General features: G+C 37.4%; 1 protein-coding gene and 1 pseudogene across 1 annotated transcript; one reads left to right on the top strand and one right to left on the bottom strand.

The window, feature by feature from the left end:
* Positions 1–5,133: 5,133 nt before the first annotated feature.
* On the bottom strand, positions 5,134–7,327 carry LOC149183015 (L-gulonolactone oxidase 3-like; annotated as a pseudogene).
* Positions 7,328–8,857: 1,530 nt separating this feature from the next.
* LOC149183014 (cold-responsive protein kinase 1-like) lies at positions 8,858–10,587 on the top strand. The gene is made up of 6 exons (XM_089414775.1): positions 8,858–8,861; positions 9,014–9,138; positions 9,195–9,438; positions 9,583–9,817; positions 9,914–10,064; positions 10,176–10,587. Exons 1-6 carry the CDS (start codon positions 8,858–8,860, stop codon positions 10,494–10,496), a joined length of 1,080 nt encoding a protein of 359 aa, XP_089270901.1. The 3' UTR covers positions 10,497–10,587.
* The last annotated feature ends 9,206 nt before the right edge of the window (positions 10,588–19,793 follow it).

The raw sequence follows: 19,793 nt of genomic DNA, 5'->3' as shown, positions 1-19,793 counted from the left end.
TTTGACACCATCAAATATCAAGGCTGGCTTTAGGAGGACAGGAATCTGGCCACTGAACTATGATGCTCTCATGCATGATACTGGTTGTAGCCAAGCGTTTCATGTGGATGGTCAGGAAGAAGGGAATGCCCAAACAGGTGTTGAAGTGCAAGAAGTAGATGACCAAGATGATGTTGTTGCAGCTGGTAATATGATTTCCTTGTCTCAAGGACACTTATATGCTGAAGATGATGAAACTGTATGTGAAACACAATATAACAATGAACAAATTCGCAGTAACATGGAGATTGTTCCACCAAGTCAAGAACATGAAATTCCTGTTGTTGATATTGTTAATGTTATTGCTGAACATGCAGTTGACAATGACCAATTGACATTGCCAAGCCAAGTAACCCCACCTTCATGGCTAGCAGAAGCAATGATCAATATGAATGCACATAGTGTCTCAGCAACCAATGAAGAAAGCATGAACATGCCCTCACAACCAGCAGAATTGAACAGTGAAATTGTTCATTTTTTTGTGGACAATATATCAATGGAAGAAGATGAAGGACATAATGAGGCATCAAATGAAGATAATGATATAGTTCAATCAGTTCCAACAGAAACTGGAAGGGAAGTACCAAGCAATGACATGCAGGTGGGAGGGGTGGAGAAGACACTTGGACAATTCCTAAAGCTACCAGTACAGAGAGTATCAATGAAAAAAAAGCAAGGTGCACCAGGTAGTCTTCGTCTGGGCCGAAGCTCACAGTTACTCACCTCAGAGGACTATATAACCCTGTTAGTTGAGTCTGAAAAAAAGAAATTTGAAATGCAAGAATTAAAACAGAAAAAGAAGGATCTAGTCAAGGAGAAGAAGGCAGCAAGGATTGTTGCCGCACAACATCGAGCAGATGAAAAGATTGAAAGAGATAAAGCAAGGCAAATTAAGGACCAACAAAAGCAAATGGCAAGACAGGAAAAGGAAAAACGAAAGGCACAACAAATGCTTGAAAAGGAACAAGGGATGATCAATATGGTTGACAATGATACAAGAATAGCTAATGAAACCAGAATTATTTCAAACTCATTGGACTCCATTGCAGATAATACACCATTATTCCAAGATCTCATAAACATTCAAGTGCCTCACTATACTACTGAGGGTTTACCCACTTGCCTTATTCCTACCAGAATTGGTGCCAATTCTATGTATGCTCATTACACACCTCCACTTAATGCAGGGACCAGTAGTGCAAATGTGAGGTATGGGTACTCAATACCTCCATGGTTGGAAGCTGCAAATTGGAGTCAATCATATGGCAGCAATCAACCATTTCCTAATCAACCCTTGACAGGTAGGCCAACCTACTTGGCTCAAGAAGGTAACTCGGGGAGTTTTGGCACTCAAGATTCTCAGGGCCATAAAGAATAGGGGTGTCATATGTTTTTGTTTGTAACCACATTATGATGTGGATTTTGGATGGATTGTGTCTTTTTCTTGTCACAAAAACATTCTGGCTTACAACCTAGGTTGTTTTATTGCTTTGAAACACTAACAACATTATGGTGCTATGCATTCACTACATTGAAAAGCCAACAGCAGCTTGGTTGGTTGTAAAGTAGTTTTATTTGCGAGTTAAGCACAAATGATATCAGTCCACAAAAGACACTACAATGATAACTTAGATACTTATTTCCCTTTTGAAATTGTTATGTCAATTCATATTATGTCTTGGGGCATCTTTTTCCACTGCAAAGATGAACTATATTTCACAAAATAAATCACTTAATACTTCACCATTAGCTTCAAAATGATGCTCCCAACACTGATAAGTGATTTCTTATGGATATTAAACCTTAGCAAATTGATTTCTTCTTACTAAAACAAGTACACCAGATCTCGAAAAGCATATTTCAGATATCAGAAAACATATACCAGACCTTAGATAAACACTTGGAAAGTCACCAACAGAAAAACATATGACTTTATTAGTCTCTTATGGTCAATGTGCAGTGGTCTTGGGCTTATTATTATTGTCTTATGGTATTTATGCAGTCACCGTAGCAATATGCTTTAGATCTAATTATTCATTGCAGTCAACAAGTATCATAGAAAGCAGGCCACTGTAAGCAGTTTTTCAACTTTGAAAGAATAACCTAGATCTAAGTAAGCTTACCTACAAGCACATACTTCTGTAAAATATCCCAACTCTCAAACACATCCATCTTCTATTGAATACAGAAAGAAGTTAATACACAACAATAGCTCAAAACCAAAACTGAACTAAACTTAAAGCCTACACAACATATTTACTCCACAAAGATCATAAAGAGTTACAATTGGAACTACTGGACTCTTTGAAGTCATTTTCTTCATTTTTGAAGTAATTATTATTTAAATTTGTTGAAGAAAACCTGAAACACTGAGATAATAAGACACGGAGCTGCAAATAAATTCTCAACCATAAATAAGTAAATAAATCCAACAAATCTGATTTTAATATAATCAAATATGTAGTCATATATAGTTCTAAAATAATTGAGCTAAGTATTTTTCCAAGGAAACGAACAAAATGCATGTGATAGACAAAATTGAATGGCATAGGCAAACATGGGAGATAGTCTTTAGGAACCTAACCCAAACTACTGCAAGCACTATATCGGTATTCATCAGATTAGTCCCATGGAAGTGAGAAGCTAACACAATGCTTGAATAAGAGTACTCATTGTAATCAATTCAATGGGAATCAGAGCCATATGCATGAAATAGTTATAGGTATAAATGTATTACAGCTTCTACTAATATGGAGTTTAAGCTTAGTCAATTATATATGGTACATCAATTGATCCCGTGTAAGTGATTAGACTATACGCTTCATATTCCATATCCTTACATTGAGCTTATATCAGTAATATGTAAGAGTTATGATATCACTGTAATCAAGCTATACTAATACAGGAACAAGAGCTTATCGTAATTAAGGCCTGTAGATTATGTGAACACTGTCCATAAGGTTATGCATTGTGGTTACTAGTAACCAATACAGAGAAACAAGCTATCATAATATATGAATAATACGTAAGCTGCTTACACCATAGGCTCTAGTATCCTTCAAGAAGCAAACCAACATTCCGAAGAAGGACAGAGACAATCTGAAGATGGTCTGAGACATTAGCTTAGAAGGACTGAGGAAGCTAGATCTTTGGAATGAAACACTAGACCTTGAATCCTTACAATACCTGCTTAGGAAGGAATCCGCATACCTTCTTATCTGTATAACTCCCTTCAAACCCTCAGAACAAGACTAGACGCAGTAGAACCCTAGAAACAGCTTAGCCACCTTAAGACAGTCTGACAAACTTCCTACAAGCAAACAACCTTACATCTCATAGAAAACATAAGGTGGAAAAACAAAAAGAAAACATCCTAGAGCATGCGTTAAGGTCCCAAAATATTGTGAAAAAAGAATATAAGAAAGTGAAACAATCTAGTAGTCATAAGTTAGACTACTCGTAAGCTCAACCACGCTTCAAGAAGATCCATGTAATGATAGTGTAACTTTACCCACAACAATCTTTATTGGACAGAACTAGCGATAAGAATAAAATACAACAACAATCATTATTGGACAGAACTAGTGGGGTACTCAATTAACACTGTTCAAAGCTTAGGTATGATAGTGTTAACACATATAAGATGTATTCAAATTAGTAGCAGTAACCTTGTTCAAATCATGATATCAAAGAACTAGTGGTTCAATTCCAATACCTGCTTAGGAAGGAATCCGCATACCATCTTATCTGTATAACTCCCTTCAAACCCTCAGAACAAGACTAGACGCAGTAGAACCCTAGAAACAGCTTAGCCACCTTAAGACAGTCTGACAAACTTCCTACAAGCAAACAACTTAGAACACCACCGGCTTAGGAGTCTTACAATTCATGAAGTATGCCTAAATTATATGGAATGGTACAGAAGCTCGAAAGGCAGTTGAAACATTCTCTGTTCATGCTCCAATATTGAAAGGCAGCCTATAATATGGCAGGGACCTGAAGCCTCACAATCTCCTGGTGGATACGCGAAGAGGTGTAGTAAAAATAGCATATCTTGGCCTCGGAAGAGCATTTACAATTCCTATTAAGAAATATACACATGAGAATCCAAAACCCTAAACCCTTCAACAAAGCAGCTAATAAATTATACCTTCAACAAAACCAGAGGGCTACCATTATATCAGAAAAAAGCACAAGACCTTAACACCGAAAAGCTACAACATCATTTCCGTATGTTCCGAGTCTCACACTAGCTGCAAGCTTTGGAGATGGCAACCAAAACCAAGCTGCCATTAGAATCCAAAACCCTAAACCCTTCAACAAAGCAGCTAATAAATTATACATTCAACAAAACCAGAGGGCTACCATTATATCAGAAAAAAGCACAAGACCTTAACACCGAAAAAAGCACAAGACCTTAACACCGAAAAGCTACAACAAAACTTCCAATAAGCGAGGTGAGGTGTTGAGAAACACACGGTGAGAGGTGTTGAAAAACACTTCAGAAAATGGCTGGTAGGATAAAAATCCTACCGGATAGAAGCCATCAGTCCAGAGCTCGCCACACATTCGGCGGACCTTCTCCAGTGCTCGCCGGACCTGCCACACCTGCAACAATTGGAAAAAATTAACAAATGAGCAAATGCAGAAGAAAAAAACCCAAAAAACCACACAAATACCACCGAAATTTGCAATTACCTGTAAATTGGTACTGGCTCCTCCCCAAACAGCAAATAGCACGAATTAAACAACCACCCAGGAAACCCTAAACCACCGACGGTCCTGGCTGAACAGCAATTGGCGGACATGAGCTCAACAATGGCGGACCACCCTAAACCACCAGCGGTCCTGGCTGAACAACAATTGGCGGACATGAGCTCAACAATGGCGGACCACCCTAAACCACCGGCGGTCCTGGCTGAACAGCAATTGGCGGACATGAGCTCAACAATGGCGGACCTCATGCACAGGTAATGGAGCCCTCCCGCGCCATCATCGGCGGAGGGCTTCGAACAACCACCAGACCCGAACAGAAAACCCACAGTCGGAGCATACATCGCGCGGTAAAGGCGGAAATGAGCCCCTCCATGCTCGTTAAATAAACCCTAAACCCTTGACACGTTCCTTAACAGGTGGCGGATTGAGTTGGCGTGGTGTCGTACGAGGCCACGTGCCTGCAACGTGCCCGTCCGCCAGGTGGAGGGGAGGGCGCACAGGTAATGGCGTCCCTCCCCTAGGGCTTCCAAACTACATTTTCCAGATTTTTTTGACTTGGTCTTATTTAATCGTGTAAGATTTTTGAGATACACAGATCTAGATCTGCAAAACAATAAACGCTTGCAAGAGAAGGAAGGAAGCGAGCAAGAATTGAGAAAAGAAAAAAATTGATTCTACAATATTAGTTTTAGAATAAATACATAAAAGCAACTAAGTTAAGCTTAGTTGTACATGCAATAACTAAAGCTAACTAAAGCTAAGTGTGCTTTATCTTATGTGAATGTGTACACGTGCCACATGCAAGCAATAAGTTAACTGGAGCTAATCTAGGTGCATGTACACCAACACCCCCCCTTAAGCATAACTTAGGTGAGTGTGATGCAAAATGAATGAGTCCCGGCAACACGGCCATTTTAGGTACCCATATACAATGTCTAGAAAGGAGGAAAGAGGGAAAACCCAGTGGGAAGAAAACCCCCCCTCAAAATATAATGCAAAAGTAGAGAAAAGACAACTGCTAGGCAGTCGTGTCCTTCACCCCGAGACGATCTCGCAGGAATCGAAACTTCTGCTCAGTGAAAGTCTTGGTGAAGATGTCAGCAATCTGCTCGGAACTAGGACAGTACTGAAGATCGATGATCCCATCATGAATGAGTTCTCTAATGAAGTGCATGTGGATCTCGATGTGTTTGGTACGCTGCCGCTGCACTGGATCTCTGCAAAACTTTAGCGTACTTTGATTATCGCACCAGATGACAGTTGGATGATGGACACTAATCCCAAGCTCAGATAGGAAATGTTGTAGCCAAATTGCCTGAATAGTGGCATTGACTGCTCCTCTATACTCGGCCTCTGCTGATGATAAAGCAATGGCAGCCTGCTTCTTACTTGACCAACAAATTGGGCCGGATCCCAAACTAAGTACATAACCGGAAGTAGACTTGCGATCAATGGTGTCGTTACTTCTCAACTGTTTTGCCTTCCATGGGCATGAAGCATTGCCGGGATTGTCCTGGCATCCAAATGAAGCCTACATGAGATGGTTGTGGCTAATCACCGGGTATCCCTTGAACGTTAGCCCGTCATTCAGATATCCATTTCCCGTCTGCACGCCTTGGGTTATTTGGATTTTGGATATGTTGCAGAGCTTACCGTTGTCTCTCCTCGCATAGATCTCTTCTTCGATTTTCCTACTCTGCACAACAGATTGCACTGTCATCGGTTGAAAGGCTGGGTTGGAAATTTTCCCGTTTCCTGAGACGTCAACAGGTACTCTATCCGGGATACCGTACACGGTTTGATGGAGAGAAGGATACCAACTTACATCCCCAAATTCATGGGCTTTAGCGAAGCTCACGAACGATTCTTCCAGATCCGAGTCGTCTTTCAGATCCAGAGTGACCGACCGCTTGAACATTTTCTCCACTTTAAACGTCAACTGTGAGATGGCCCCCAGTACTCCCAGAGACACTCTCGTGGCCTTCAGATCCTCGTCGTTGTTTTTCAAATGGAGGATCTTTGCATATCCTTCATTTGCAGGCGCAGGAACAACGAGGCTCATGCCCACCACATACTCGTGGACTCCACCGCCCTTACCGCACAGTCCACTCCCGTGGGCTGCCGTGCTGATGATGCCGGCCATGGAAATAAAATCCCAGTCGGTTGTTTGAGGCAACGCAAGACCCTTTGACGCAAGCGTATCAAGCAGTTTCCTCACCTCTACCCCGGCATCAACGGTAACAGTCAGAGATTTCTCGTCCACCATGATACGAGAATTGTAATCTCGAGTACTGATAACAACCCCTCCATCTCCTCGGGGGCAGGCGAAGCGATTGAGGGAATGAGATCCAGCACTTATAACTTTCATGTTCCTCCCTTTCTTTACTGCATCGGCAACTGCTTGGAGAAGCTCATCCTCAGTTTTGGGGAAAACGGCATTTGCGACCTTGCAGGAATTTTCACCCTCCCAGAGGCCGTGATAGTTTGTGAGATGGCAGTCCTTGGAAGCGCATTGAACAGGTGGTGGCGGGCATGCAGCATAGGCATAGGCACGCAATAAATTGGTTTGCATGTCATAAATGCTTACGGAATCTGGGGTAAATTCCACTTTCCTTCCGCTGCCTATGTGTGTCATCTGATACACTGAGAGAAGATTCATAGAAAGCCTTGGAATATGCAAGACATTTTCAAAACTTCCATCTTCGAATTGCACTCTTCCTTGTCCAGTTGCTGCAACTGCAGAATTATCCCCCATGAGAATGGGAGGACCTGAGTATGCATGTAGAGAAGAAAAGGATTCCTTTGAAGAAGCCATATGATGTGAAGCTCCTGAATCGATGATTCATTCTTGTGGTGCAGAATGAAGAGCAATCAAAACATGCCCGTTACCTCTTGGATCTGGTGCTTTTTCTCCAGACTTCTTCCTAGCATTCTCATGAATGTGGTCTCCAAGATTGTGTTGCTGGAGTGTCTACGCCATAAGATCTATAGTCTTCTTCATGCATGCAGATTCAGGATGAAAACCACGGTGGCAATAATTGCACATTGATTGCCCTTTCGTACCTTTCCTTTCCTTTGAGCCAGATGATCCATCAGGGGGTTTGGGATGTCCTCCCTTTCTTGGATCAAGATCCTTCTTCCCTTTTCCTTTCTGATGGTCTTTGGAATTTCCCTTTCCTTTTGCATGCACAGTAAGTGCATGCGCTTTGGAATTTTTAAGTGTGCCCATTTTGATGAGCTTATCTTGCTCATGCATCAAAGACTGAATAAAAGAATCCAGTGAGGGCATCTTCCAATCTGCACTAGTTGCAGATCTGACTGTGTGGAATGTAGAGACGAATACTGCATACTCTGGACCAAGTTTTGATAAAATGGAAAGAATCAACTGATTTTCTTGCTTGGATTTGTCGATCCCGCATCCTTTCAGCTGAACCAACAAGGCTTTATACCTTGTGAAAAAATCTTGAATGTTCTCAAAGTTTCTCGGATCTAATGAGTTTAACTCATTTTCGAAAATGTGACCTTGCATTTCATCCTGTTTTTCAAACAATCCTTCCAAAATTTTCCATACTTCATTTGGAGTTGAACATAATTCAACATGAAATAGCAGTTCCGGAGAAATAGATAAACATAGGATGCCGAAGGCCTCGTCCATGCGATTGAAATATCTTGTTTTCTCCATTGCCGATGTTGGTTCAACTTCCGTTTCCATGGTTATTCGAAATAAGCCTCTACTTCTGAGATGAAGTTGAATCTTTGGCTTCCATTCGAAATAATCATATGGAGTGAGAATTGCCGATTGTGGAAACTCCAATTTAGACTCCATTCTTTGTTGTTGCTTCAATCTTCTGAACCTGCAAATAAAATTGCTTGTGCACTGATTACAAATCCCTATGCTCTGATACCATGTAAGATTTTTGAGATACACAGATCTAGATCTGCAAAACAATAAACAAGCTTGCAAGAGAAGGAAGGAAGCGAGCAAGAATTGAGAAAAAAAAAAAAAAATTGATTCTACAATATTAGTTTTAGAATAAATACATAAAAGCGTACATGCAATAACTAAAGCTAACTAAAGCTAAGTGTGTTTTATCTTATGTTAATGTGTACATGTGCCACATGTCAGCAATAAGTTAATTGGAGCTAATCTAGGTGCATGTACACCAACACAGCTAGTCTAAGTGCATGTACACCAACAACTAGAGCTAATCTAGGTGCATGTACACCAACAAATCGTTGTGAGAAATACTGTGTGCAGATGACAACCTAACTGCGGTTAAGGAAAGCTTTGAGGTTTCCGATTACGAGGTTCTGAAAAATTCTACCGGGAACTTTGAAAGAAACAATGTAATTGGCAGAGGAGGATTTGGTGAAGTTTATAAGGTATAATATCAAAAGTGCCTTTTGTGAGTCTGTTCAATCATATGGATTATTTGCAGATGGATTCTAACGATTTAGACGAGCAGGGAAGACTTCCGGATGGGAGGGAAGTTGCGATTAAAAAACTGAATGGAAGGCATCAGACTACTGAAGCCGCACAGGAGTTTCTCACAGAAGCGAGGCTCATCAGCAGCGTCCGTCACCGTAGTCTTGTTCGTTTGTTTGGATGTTGCACGCGAGGGCATGAACGCTTGCTGGTTTATGAATTTATGTCAAATAACAGTCTTGACAAGCATTTGTTTGGTAAGTTGTTCTCATTAAAGCTGTGGTTTTAGCGATTCAAGTTGTTCGTTAAAAAAAAAAATTGTATTGGTTCAATCACATGTATTGAAGCATTCAAATATTATCTGTATTGGAGCTTGCAAATATATTTTTCGAGATCTACAGGAGAGATAAGGAATCCTTTGAGTTGGGAAAATCGTTTAAAGATTATAGAGGGCACAGCTGGAGGCCTTGCATATCTCCACGAGGATGCTAATGAGCGCATTATACACAGAGATATGAAATGTGCACATATACTTTTAGATGAGAGATTTCATCCCAAAATAGCAGATTTTGGATGGGCTAGATTCTTCCCGTATGACCAAACCCATGTTTCTACCAGCAGATTCGGAGGAACAAGGTAAGTTGTGCAATCCATTTATTAATTTCTCTCAGCAGCTCCTCTTTATAAGGAGTCTCACAGCATTGTTCCTTCCATGAATTTATTATGAGGCAGAGGCTACGCTGCTCCAGAGTATGCCGTCCATGGGCAATTATCAGAAAAAGCTGACGTTTATAGTTATGGGATTGTTGTTCTTGAGATTGTGAGTGGGAGAAAGTGCTTGGATTATAGACTGCCAGAGCCTCTGCAGATTCTTCTCCAATGGGTGCGTCTCTGTCTCTCTTTGAATTAATCTTTTATCAGATAATTTGGTTTGAGTATTACAACAAAATTATTTTGCATAAAATTTCAGAGTAGAAACTTGATGATGGTGCAGGCTTGGAATAAGTACGAACAGGATGAAGCTTTGGATATTGCTGATTCAACAGTAGAGGGACAGTACTCAAGAGAACAGGTGCTCAAAATAATCTCAATTGCATTTCTTTGTACTCAAGGCTCTTCGACGCAGCCAGCGATGTCACATGTTTTAAGGATGCTAAACAACGATGGCGATATTCCAGTCCAACCTACGCAGCCAGATTTCATAGATAGGGCCACAACAAGCAGGCCTACGAATTCCAATGCCACCTCTAACTCTGAATCATCGGCACCTGATCCATCTCACGGCTCAATAACCGTGTCTTTAGGCCCTCGTTAGTGTGTAACGTATTTAGCATTTAACAGCAACTCTCACTAATACAGCAAGTGCACCAACAGTTATAGGAAACCCAGAAGTTAAAGCGTCTGATTCATAGTATGCTTTTCAGTGTTCAATTCGATGCAGAGACATAGATATATAACTTAGAAAGATGAATGAGTTTGATTTAAAGATTCTTTGTTTATTATTCCGTGCCACAGCATCGACACTTGTAATAAATGCAGTAGGTTTTGAAAACATTGTGGAATTTGCTATAGTTTATTATACTGTTTTGTAAAATGCAATGTTTATGAGAAGATCGTACTTAAAACAATTGATTTCAATGTCCTTCATAAATCAAATTTCAATCTTTTAGTTGGTGAAGTATTTGAAAAGTGAGAAATGTCAAGTAAATAAAATAAATAAATAAATATTTTTATTTCAAAAATATTAAAAAAGTGATTTAGTATGTGTATTGTGTATTAGTATTTATATGAAAAAATATATTTGAAAGTAATAATAAAGAGCATAATATTTGTTTGTGTTTTGTAAAACTTACAAATAATATTGTGATAAAATAATATGTTTATTTGAGATTAGAGTTGATTAAAATTAAAAATTTAAGTAAAAGAAAATTAAGTGGCTTAAATAAATTTGTATTTTAGTCTTTTAATAACATCAATTATCAAATTTCAGTGTTGATTTGCAATAATATTAACGCACTTTGAATATTTATTATATCTTCTCTATTGCACCTTAAACATTTGATATATCTCTTCTATTGTAGACCGGAAATTTTGAGATTCATGCTTTAAAATTTGGCATTGAGAAGTGGAGGTGCATTTGCTGGGTCTATTAGTCATCTAACATTTTTCAAAAAGATGTAAAACACTTTAGTCATTTAACATCATATGAAGAGTTGTGAAACTTGTTATGATGTGGAGTTGTAGAAAAATGTGAAGAAGAAAATTACGGAGGTTAGAGTCATTGACGTTGTTAACAAAAAAGAAGGATAAAGATGAAAGACACTGTTTAGTACATATTTTTTGTTTGCAAAGCAATTATTTTTAATGTGTTTCAAGTAGAATAACATTTTGTTGGTTTTTTTGTGCTTTGTTCTTCCTTTGTTTACATGTATTTTTAACTTGTGTGTTTCAACTTACATGTATTTGGTTGGCTTAGCAATTTGTCTTTGTTTGTTTGTGTTTCAAATTGTATGCATTTGATGGGATTAATAGTCTAATTCCATGAAGTATGAAGCAACAATTTAACTAATAATAATACAATAACATAAAATATGAAGTAAAAATTTAGTTGAAATTAATACAATAGGGTCATAGTCCAAGTGACTTTACTAGTAGATCTTATTCTTTGTTATTATATGTGTCATGTTGTATATATCTAGATAGAGTTAAAGTAATTAATGATTTACCACCTCAACATTTCTCATAAAAAAGTGCAATCATTTTATTTATTTATTTATTTTTTTTTTTTTTCAAAAGGTGGAAAAACCTATCAAACTCAGTTTGTCAAACCAACAGTGAGGACAGCCATCTCTGGCTGCTATCCGCGAATGTCAGTTGACACATCACTATTATCAAGGAAAACCACGCCACCTGAAATAACCCGCTGGTGGTCCGTAAGGGAGCAAGCTTTCACTCCTGCCAGATGCCTCTGGGTCTTGGGCCGTTAACCTGTTTCCTTACGTCCGAGTAAGACGAGCTCTTAGCCAAGCAGAAGCAGTTTTAGGGCATACTCCAGGCCCAATCATTTTATTTATTAATAGTTTAATTTACTTATTTATTAATAATTTAATTTAATTATTTTCATTTTTATTCGTTAGAATTTTATTGCGATATCATTACAATTCGTACCATCGCCGTCAGTTGTCAGCGCATTAATTCATCAATTTTCGGGGGTAATTTATTAGTTCAACAAAACATAAATAGTGGTGAATGTTGGCGTGGCATCGCGTTGATTGAAGTGGGCAGGCTGCCCGAGTTTGGAACATTAAAAAACGGTGTACACCTCCTACCCAAACTCTTGATCGCACAATACGCCAAATTGATTTACTCCCATTTCAAATTAATATCTCAAATTCGCCAACCACCTGCTTCTACAGGAGCCATAATCATTTATAATCCGCACATTGTCAACCACATTTGGAATAATTATAATATCATCATAATTATAATTATAATATAATATTATATATATTTTAGTGCCTTAGCTATAATTATAATATAATATTATATATATTTTAGTGCCTTATAGCTAAAGGAATTCTTTTCGTAATTATTAGATTATATTTGTAATACGTGCGTATTACTAATTTACAATTGTTGTTATTTTTTATTTTTTTTGGTCGTAAATCTCCACTACACTGTCATAGATTCAGCTTTATCTGCATTCATTTAATCTGCTTTTCAACTTTCAAGGCACGGGGAGACCAGAATACAGAGCAGGCAGCCTGTGCTCTCTTATGCATCGACAACCCACGAGATGAACATAATAATTTTAATAAAATATAGTGATGTAAAGAATATACAGAAGGTTGTTGGGTTGTTAAACAAATATATTAAATGTTCTGAACTATTTTAAAAATGCTCTTAAGATAACTATAATATTTTGGGATATATTTTAGTGCCTTAAAGCTAAAGGAAGATTATTAATAAAATATTCGTTAGTGAAGTTGTTCTAAGAATATTTAGTTCATTTACAATAGTTTTATAGCTTTTATACAATAGTCTAGTTTATAAAAAATATATTCCATGGCAATACTTTCACTTCTCAAACAAATTTTATGTTATTATGGGGAGTAAAGTGGTTGGAGTTTACTAGTTTACCATCACTAACCTAACTCAATTTTAACGGTTGGGTTCTACTCTAGAGATATTTATATCTTGGTTTTACTCATGAGCTATGCTTATCTTGGTTTCTCCCTTTCGTTTATAGAAACATATTTTTGGCACTACCTCACCTATTGGTAAATTTATTTTCTAGTAATTAACAATATAATTTGGATATTTAGATATATATAAAGCATAGAACATCTATTTTTTTTTTAAACGTGGAAAGGAGAATTATTTTTAAGGAAAGGAGATTTGAATTTAGTTGGAGTGTGTTTTGTTTCTTTTTACTATATACTTCATGATATCTGAGAAACATATGTGAAATACGAATTCTTTCTTTACAAAAAAACACCAAAGAAGTTTAAAATCTAATGTCAACTTCATTTAAAGTATTAAAAACAACATTTTGTTAGGGTAGGAAAGTTAGTGTAATTTCTTATCATGTAATAAAGTGGCTATATACATTTGTCCAAAAAAGTTCATGTAGTGAAAGTCTTATGAAAACATTATTATTTTTTAGCCAATAAAAAATTATTATACATCAATTTGATTTACAACTAGGTTGTAATCTTAAAATTAAAGTTTTATTTTATTTTATTTTATTTCATATGTTAAAGAAGTTTCCTATTTTATTTTTTATTTTTAATTTGAATGAATAAAAATATCTTTTTAATGTTTAATGAATTAAAACATCTTTCCGCACTATTGTTCACAAAAATACTATAAATAAAAATATTTTTTATACGAATTAAATTGGAGTTTTAAAAAAAATTACACTCTTAACTCGGAAATTAAAAACATTGTTAAAAACATTATTCTAACAACTATACTAGGTATTATTAATTCATATATAGAGAGTGAGTGCAAATTTCAATCTAAGGAATCTAAAACTTGTTTGCTTAATTGATGTGTCTAAGTAATGATATATATGAATTTTATGAATTAAGAATGTTTATTTTCTTTGTTGGTTTGGCCCACATGGCTTTGAATCTCATGGTTTACATTAAACAAGTAATCACCAATTTAGCTACCCTACTTTGTAGCCCTTGTTTAAATGTAGGAGTTGGTTCATACATTTCAAATTTCAATAATTAAACTAAGCTGCAGGAAACACTATCTATACGGCCTTGTTACAAAACGTGTCTAGTACAAATATATTGTCTTTTATTTAAAATCAAGGCAATTCTTAGTAGCCATGGCTCCAAAAGAGAGAAGCACATTTAAAATAAAAAGAAATAACATTTTTTTAATTTTTGGAAATTTATTCAAAATAAATTTTGATGGAATGTTATTAAGATGTTTGAATCCTAGGAAATATCAACTGGTTATTCATGAATTACATGAAGGGGTTTGTAGTGAAAACTTTTCTCCTTTGGTAAGTATTCATAAATTTATCTTAACTAGTTTAATGGTCAATATTATTTAAAGATGCTTATGTGATAATCAAAAAATGTTTTTCTTGCTACAAATTTTCAAGAAAAATGAAATGAAGAAAAATGCCTTTGAAACCCATTTCTCTGAAAAACCCATTTTCACAATTATTATGGGAATTTTGAGATCTAAAATGGGCATTTTAAGGAAAATGATAAATTAACGATTAAAATAATAAAATAAGAGTTATGTAATTTTAAAGTAAAAGAAAAAAAAACTAAACATTTTAATTGTCTTTTCAGATTATCTCCTTATAGGTTTTGCAAGTATCAACCATGAAAACCTATTGGATGTAGAATGTAATTCCATACTCAAAGAATATCCACTCTACATACTTTTGAATAGATCCACACCAAAAAATGTTGAATATACATTAAAACATATGTTATTCAAAAGCGACATGTTTCATTAATGTGTTTACAATATTTTTTTGGTGCGCATATACTAAAAAACATGCAAAATGTGTACTCGTTATATGTGGCATAACATCCAATGGGTTCCTACAATTGAAATTTGTGTAAACCTATGAGGAGTTAAGCCAAAATGATAATAAAAAATAGTTTCCTTCACAAAAAATTTCACCTTATAGATGACATTCTATTTTTTATTTTTTATTTTTTTAAATTTGATTTTCTTATTAAATTTTTCTTTTTTAGGCCCAACTTTTACCTCAAAAAATCCCTTAATAGGGATTTCAATGTCATTAGACCAATAAATCCAAATCCTTGTAAAGGATATTCATATATTTTGACACTTACAGACTATTTTACAAAATGACCCAAAGAAATAGCATTGAAAACTGCAAATTATGAATAGTCAATATATTTTTTGAAGGATATATCTCGATTCAGTATCCAATAAACATTCATGATTTTATTCAGGTTTGTATTAATGTATACCATATTTATGTAAATATATAAGCCCTAATCCTATTTGATGTCCTTTCTTTTTCTTATTTATCCTAAGGCCTAGTCCTGTCTTAAGTCCTTTCTTCTTCCTATTATTTTTCATTTCTGTAATAATTATTTGTGAAAGAGGAGTTCCAACTCTATAGAAATGAGGGGGGAGAGATTAAATCCCTCACATATTATCATTGTGATTTAATCAATCCCAACAATCAATAGAAGACTTCGATCAATGAAACTATCAAAAAATCTTTATCTTCTTCTTCCTCACCTAATGCAAATTAATTATTATGAGTGGTAAATGGATTCTCATGTTTTTGATAATAAAAATGAGTACATGCTCGTGAGACTTGAATCCAATGACAACCTTCACATCTAGTGGGATACTTTAATGGGAAACTATTAAACACTATGCAGTAAGCTAGTGATTAGATTATTGTCTTTTCATCTTGTTTGTTGCATATTATATTATTCTCATCCAATGGAATTCCATGGCACTTAATATTTTCATTCAAAATGCTTCGTATACAATGATATCAATTCCTATAACATGAATTACAAGTTTGAAATATGAACACTTTGGATCAAATCTATCATCATCGAATAGCTTTAACGAACCTGAGTAGGTGAAAGTTGGGTCAAATACTCAAATGGTTGTATAATGGTATCTCGATAGTAACATATTAAACACCCCTCACTAAGTCAATAATTAGCTTACTACCTCTTATCTTGTCCCTTAAATATCACATTATTCTCATCCAATAGACAAGATGGAAACACAATAAATTAATAATTAACTTATTATCTATGATTAATATTTTTCATTATCAATTTCAAGACTACTAGATAACATATACATTTGTTGACGGTGCTGGACACACCAACATATCAAGGGATCTCCCCACTAAGAAGTCCAAATTATACCTCGGACGGTTTGGTGTAGGAGTATCGGTAATGGATCGTACGGTAATGCCTTCATCGCGATTTCGCACAGAGGCAAGTAAGATAACTCTGTTGGTAAAAAGGGTGTAACAGATGGAGTGAGCCAAGGAAGGTGCATGAGAGGTTATAACACACGGGGGTTGAGATGGGTGCACCCCTTGGAAACCTGTGATAGCACGGAGTTAAGAAGGGAACACATGAGAAAAGATGCATCACAACATGAAGGCAAGTTAGCTAGCAATCGAAAGTGATGGTTAAACCAAAAACACATTTCAGAAAGATTCATACATACATACATAGATAGCTACACATGCATGCATAAGTAAATAGATACATATATCATTTAGAGTAAACCAGATAACATAGAATACAATACAACATATGCATGAAACGTGTTGGATCTTGTTATATTAAGAAGTGTAAGTTCCAGTCATATAATACATCCATGTCCAACCTCTATTTCTGAGAAAGGAACATTACAGTCAGAACCGCCTGCTCCTCCAAAGAGATATACTAGCTCTGTGCAGTGGGGAAGCCAAGGCTCATTAAAATACTATCCAATCTCTCTCTAAGATAGTCTTATCAGAAGCTTGGCTGACCAAAAGCCTTTACAATGAGTTATGAAGGACTATTTATAGCAAAGGGTGGGGTGTCCCTTGACATTCCCCTTTCTAACAGTTCATCTACCCTCATGACTCCTTATCTACTCTATGACTGTTACATCCAACTATCGACACTTGACTTACACTTGACAAGAAGTTACATTACAATGCACATGTACCAATGTGAGACAAAATGGCTTGAGAAAGCCATGCTAGACATCACTATGACTTAGACAACCATGGAAGTCCAACTCTTCAACATCCTCATTATGATCAACAGTAGCGTATTGATGCCAAGATCAGTGGTTTGCGATGGTGTCCGTGTGCTCCAAGGTGACATCTTTCTAGAACCTGATTCTTGCCTCCATAGCATTTGGGTACACTACTCGGGCTCCTCTCTCCAAATCGTCTGAAAGCATGTGTATCATTGTCTTCAATGTGGTCAGGTCAGCAACATACTTGTGCATGATGTCTGCACTGATGGGCAAGTCTGGGCTGGTGGCAATGCGCATCAACTCGTCAAAGTACGAGTCAAGATCTATTTGGACCTGTTCCTTTGTCTTCGCATGGGTGAGAGTCCCAATAGATGGGATCGCATGTGCGTGCACCACAACATCCATACTCTTGAATACATGTGCATGGGAAACCTGTAGACTAGTGATGAGCTGTGGGATCTCTTCATAGTTCCAGATCTGACTCCCAATACGTGCCTTCATCTTGACTGCTCTAGAATCCCTCATCTTAGGCAAGTGAAGCGAGGTTCCCTTGTATCTCATCGTCCATGTTTGCATGTAATCAGCAATGGCATGTAAGTTCGCTAAGATACGTGCTCTTCTAGCACATCATTGTTGCCATCCATTGAGATGGACAGCTTATGCACGACACCAAAATTCAAATACAACGTTCGCATAACTATGTCAAGGGACAATACTTCACCTAGTATTTTCTTCTTCAGTTCATCTTGGGCGGATGCTATCACCAACTCTCCTCCTTGCTTGGCCATCTATAGTTCCTTAGCCATTCACTCATTCTCAGCTATCAAAAAGCGAACACTCAATCTAGTGGCTTCGGCATACACTCTGATAGCATTGGCTAAGGCTTTTAGATGTTTGTGCACATCAGACATGATCACTTGTTCCTCAACTTGCACAGGAGATGTATGATCATTTAGAGTCGACACTCTTTGAGACTGCACAACTCTATGTTGAGACGCGTCGAATGAGACATTGTGCATCTCTCCTTCCGGCTGATCTCCAAGGAACGCAATGCCTCCTTGGTCGCTTGAGACTTGCTCATCTTCTGGATGCAGTGAAGCAAGTAATTCGACCCCTTGGTGATGAGGCATAAGGTCAATGTCCTATTCCAATTCCTGTTGCTCCATATTGGTATCCAACTGTTGAAGTGCTTGCTCTATCTCACAAGTAAAGTCCTGCTCCTGCGATGGTTCACCCTATCTACTTGATGCCAGCTATTCTAATGAGTCCACTACTTGTACGGGCATTGTTTCATCCATTTGCACATGTTGCGCCACCTACTGTACCTATTTATGCTGCACTTCCCTCTCCTGTTTGCACAAATCTTGTTCCTTATGGAGTTGCTCATTCAACTTATGCAACTCCTTCTCTGTTTCCTCCATTCTTCTCCTCTCCCTCTTCCTTTATGTGATTCGCTTGTTGCACTATTGGCTCTTTGTCTCTATATCCATAGCTACTTTCTCCACAAGTGCATTTGTTCGGAACTTGCAGCTTTGCTCTTCCTCCATGCAATAAAAAATCTTCCTCTTTCCCTTATCGTGCACTGGTACACTTACTTCTGTTGCTTTTAGTGCTCTCTGAGATGATGCTTCACGCTGCTTCACCAACCATTCCACAACAAAGCTGACCAGTTCATTGGGCCTAGAGTAGTTGTAACAATATCTCCATGGGTCCTCCTCCACCGAATGGCATGCCCCGTGGATCCAGTTGAACTGTACTCTCGCGCAGTGATCTTTCACAAGATAATGTGGGTCATATGGATTGTAACTATGGAGGTCGAATGGATACTTCTTCATCTGTTTTGCTTCGACATCTACTTACTTGAAAATTTGGATCTCGTGTAACCCAATCCACAATGGAAGAGCGGGCCAAGGTGCCTTCTTCTTCTAGTGCAATCTAGTTGTCAATCCTGCCGAGATGTGATATGCTACTTCCTGCACGATTAGTATGTCCAAGGAAAATTTCTGTAGAAAATGCGAAAGCTTCTCTGCATTGTACATTCGTATGAAAGTGTCGGATGATGATGCATACCAATCAACAATGTTTATCAGTGCCTCCATTGTTGCCTTCGACATGCAGGGTGGATCCTATTCGAATATCATCTTGTAAACCGGGGTGACAAAATGATCAGACAAACGTGTGATAACTCCTCTGAAGCTACAATCGAAGAACAACTTACAATAAGTGTTCACAAAAGTCTCCACCGGTGACCATGCCCACTTCAAGCCCAGGAACTCCTGTCGGGAACAGATTTCATCCAAGATATAGGTGGACATGTATATTTCTGCTTTCATACCTTCGAGCAACTGTCGAGCCCTTGTTACCTGTTCCT

This window comes from Pinus tabuliformis, chromosome 3_2 (assembly GCF_031772625.1).
Source record: "Pinus tabuliformis cultivar Carrire ecotype Pingquan chromosome 3_2, CPIR1, whole genome shotgun sequence".
NCBI classification, from domain to species: Eukaryota; Viridiplantae; Streptophyta; class Pinopsida; order Pinales; family Pinaceae; genus Pinus; species Pinus tabuliformis.
This window is presented reverse-complemented; position numbering and strand designations above follow the sequence as displayed.

Excerpts from the sequence above, each read along its gene's own strand:
- LOC149183014 (XM_089414775.1), top strand. Across the intron at positions 9,139-9,194 it reads GATTTGGTGAAGTTTATAAG|ATGGATTCTAACGATTTAGA; the intron begins GTATAATATCAA and ends GATTATTTGCAG. Across the intron at positions 10,065-10,175 it reads TGCAGATTCTTCTCCAATGG|GCTTGGAATAAGTACGAACA; the intron begins GTGCGTCTCTGT and ends ATGATGGTGCAG.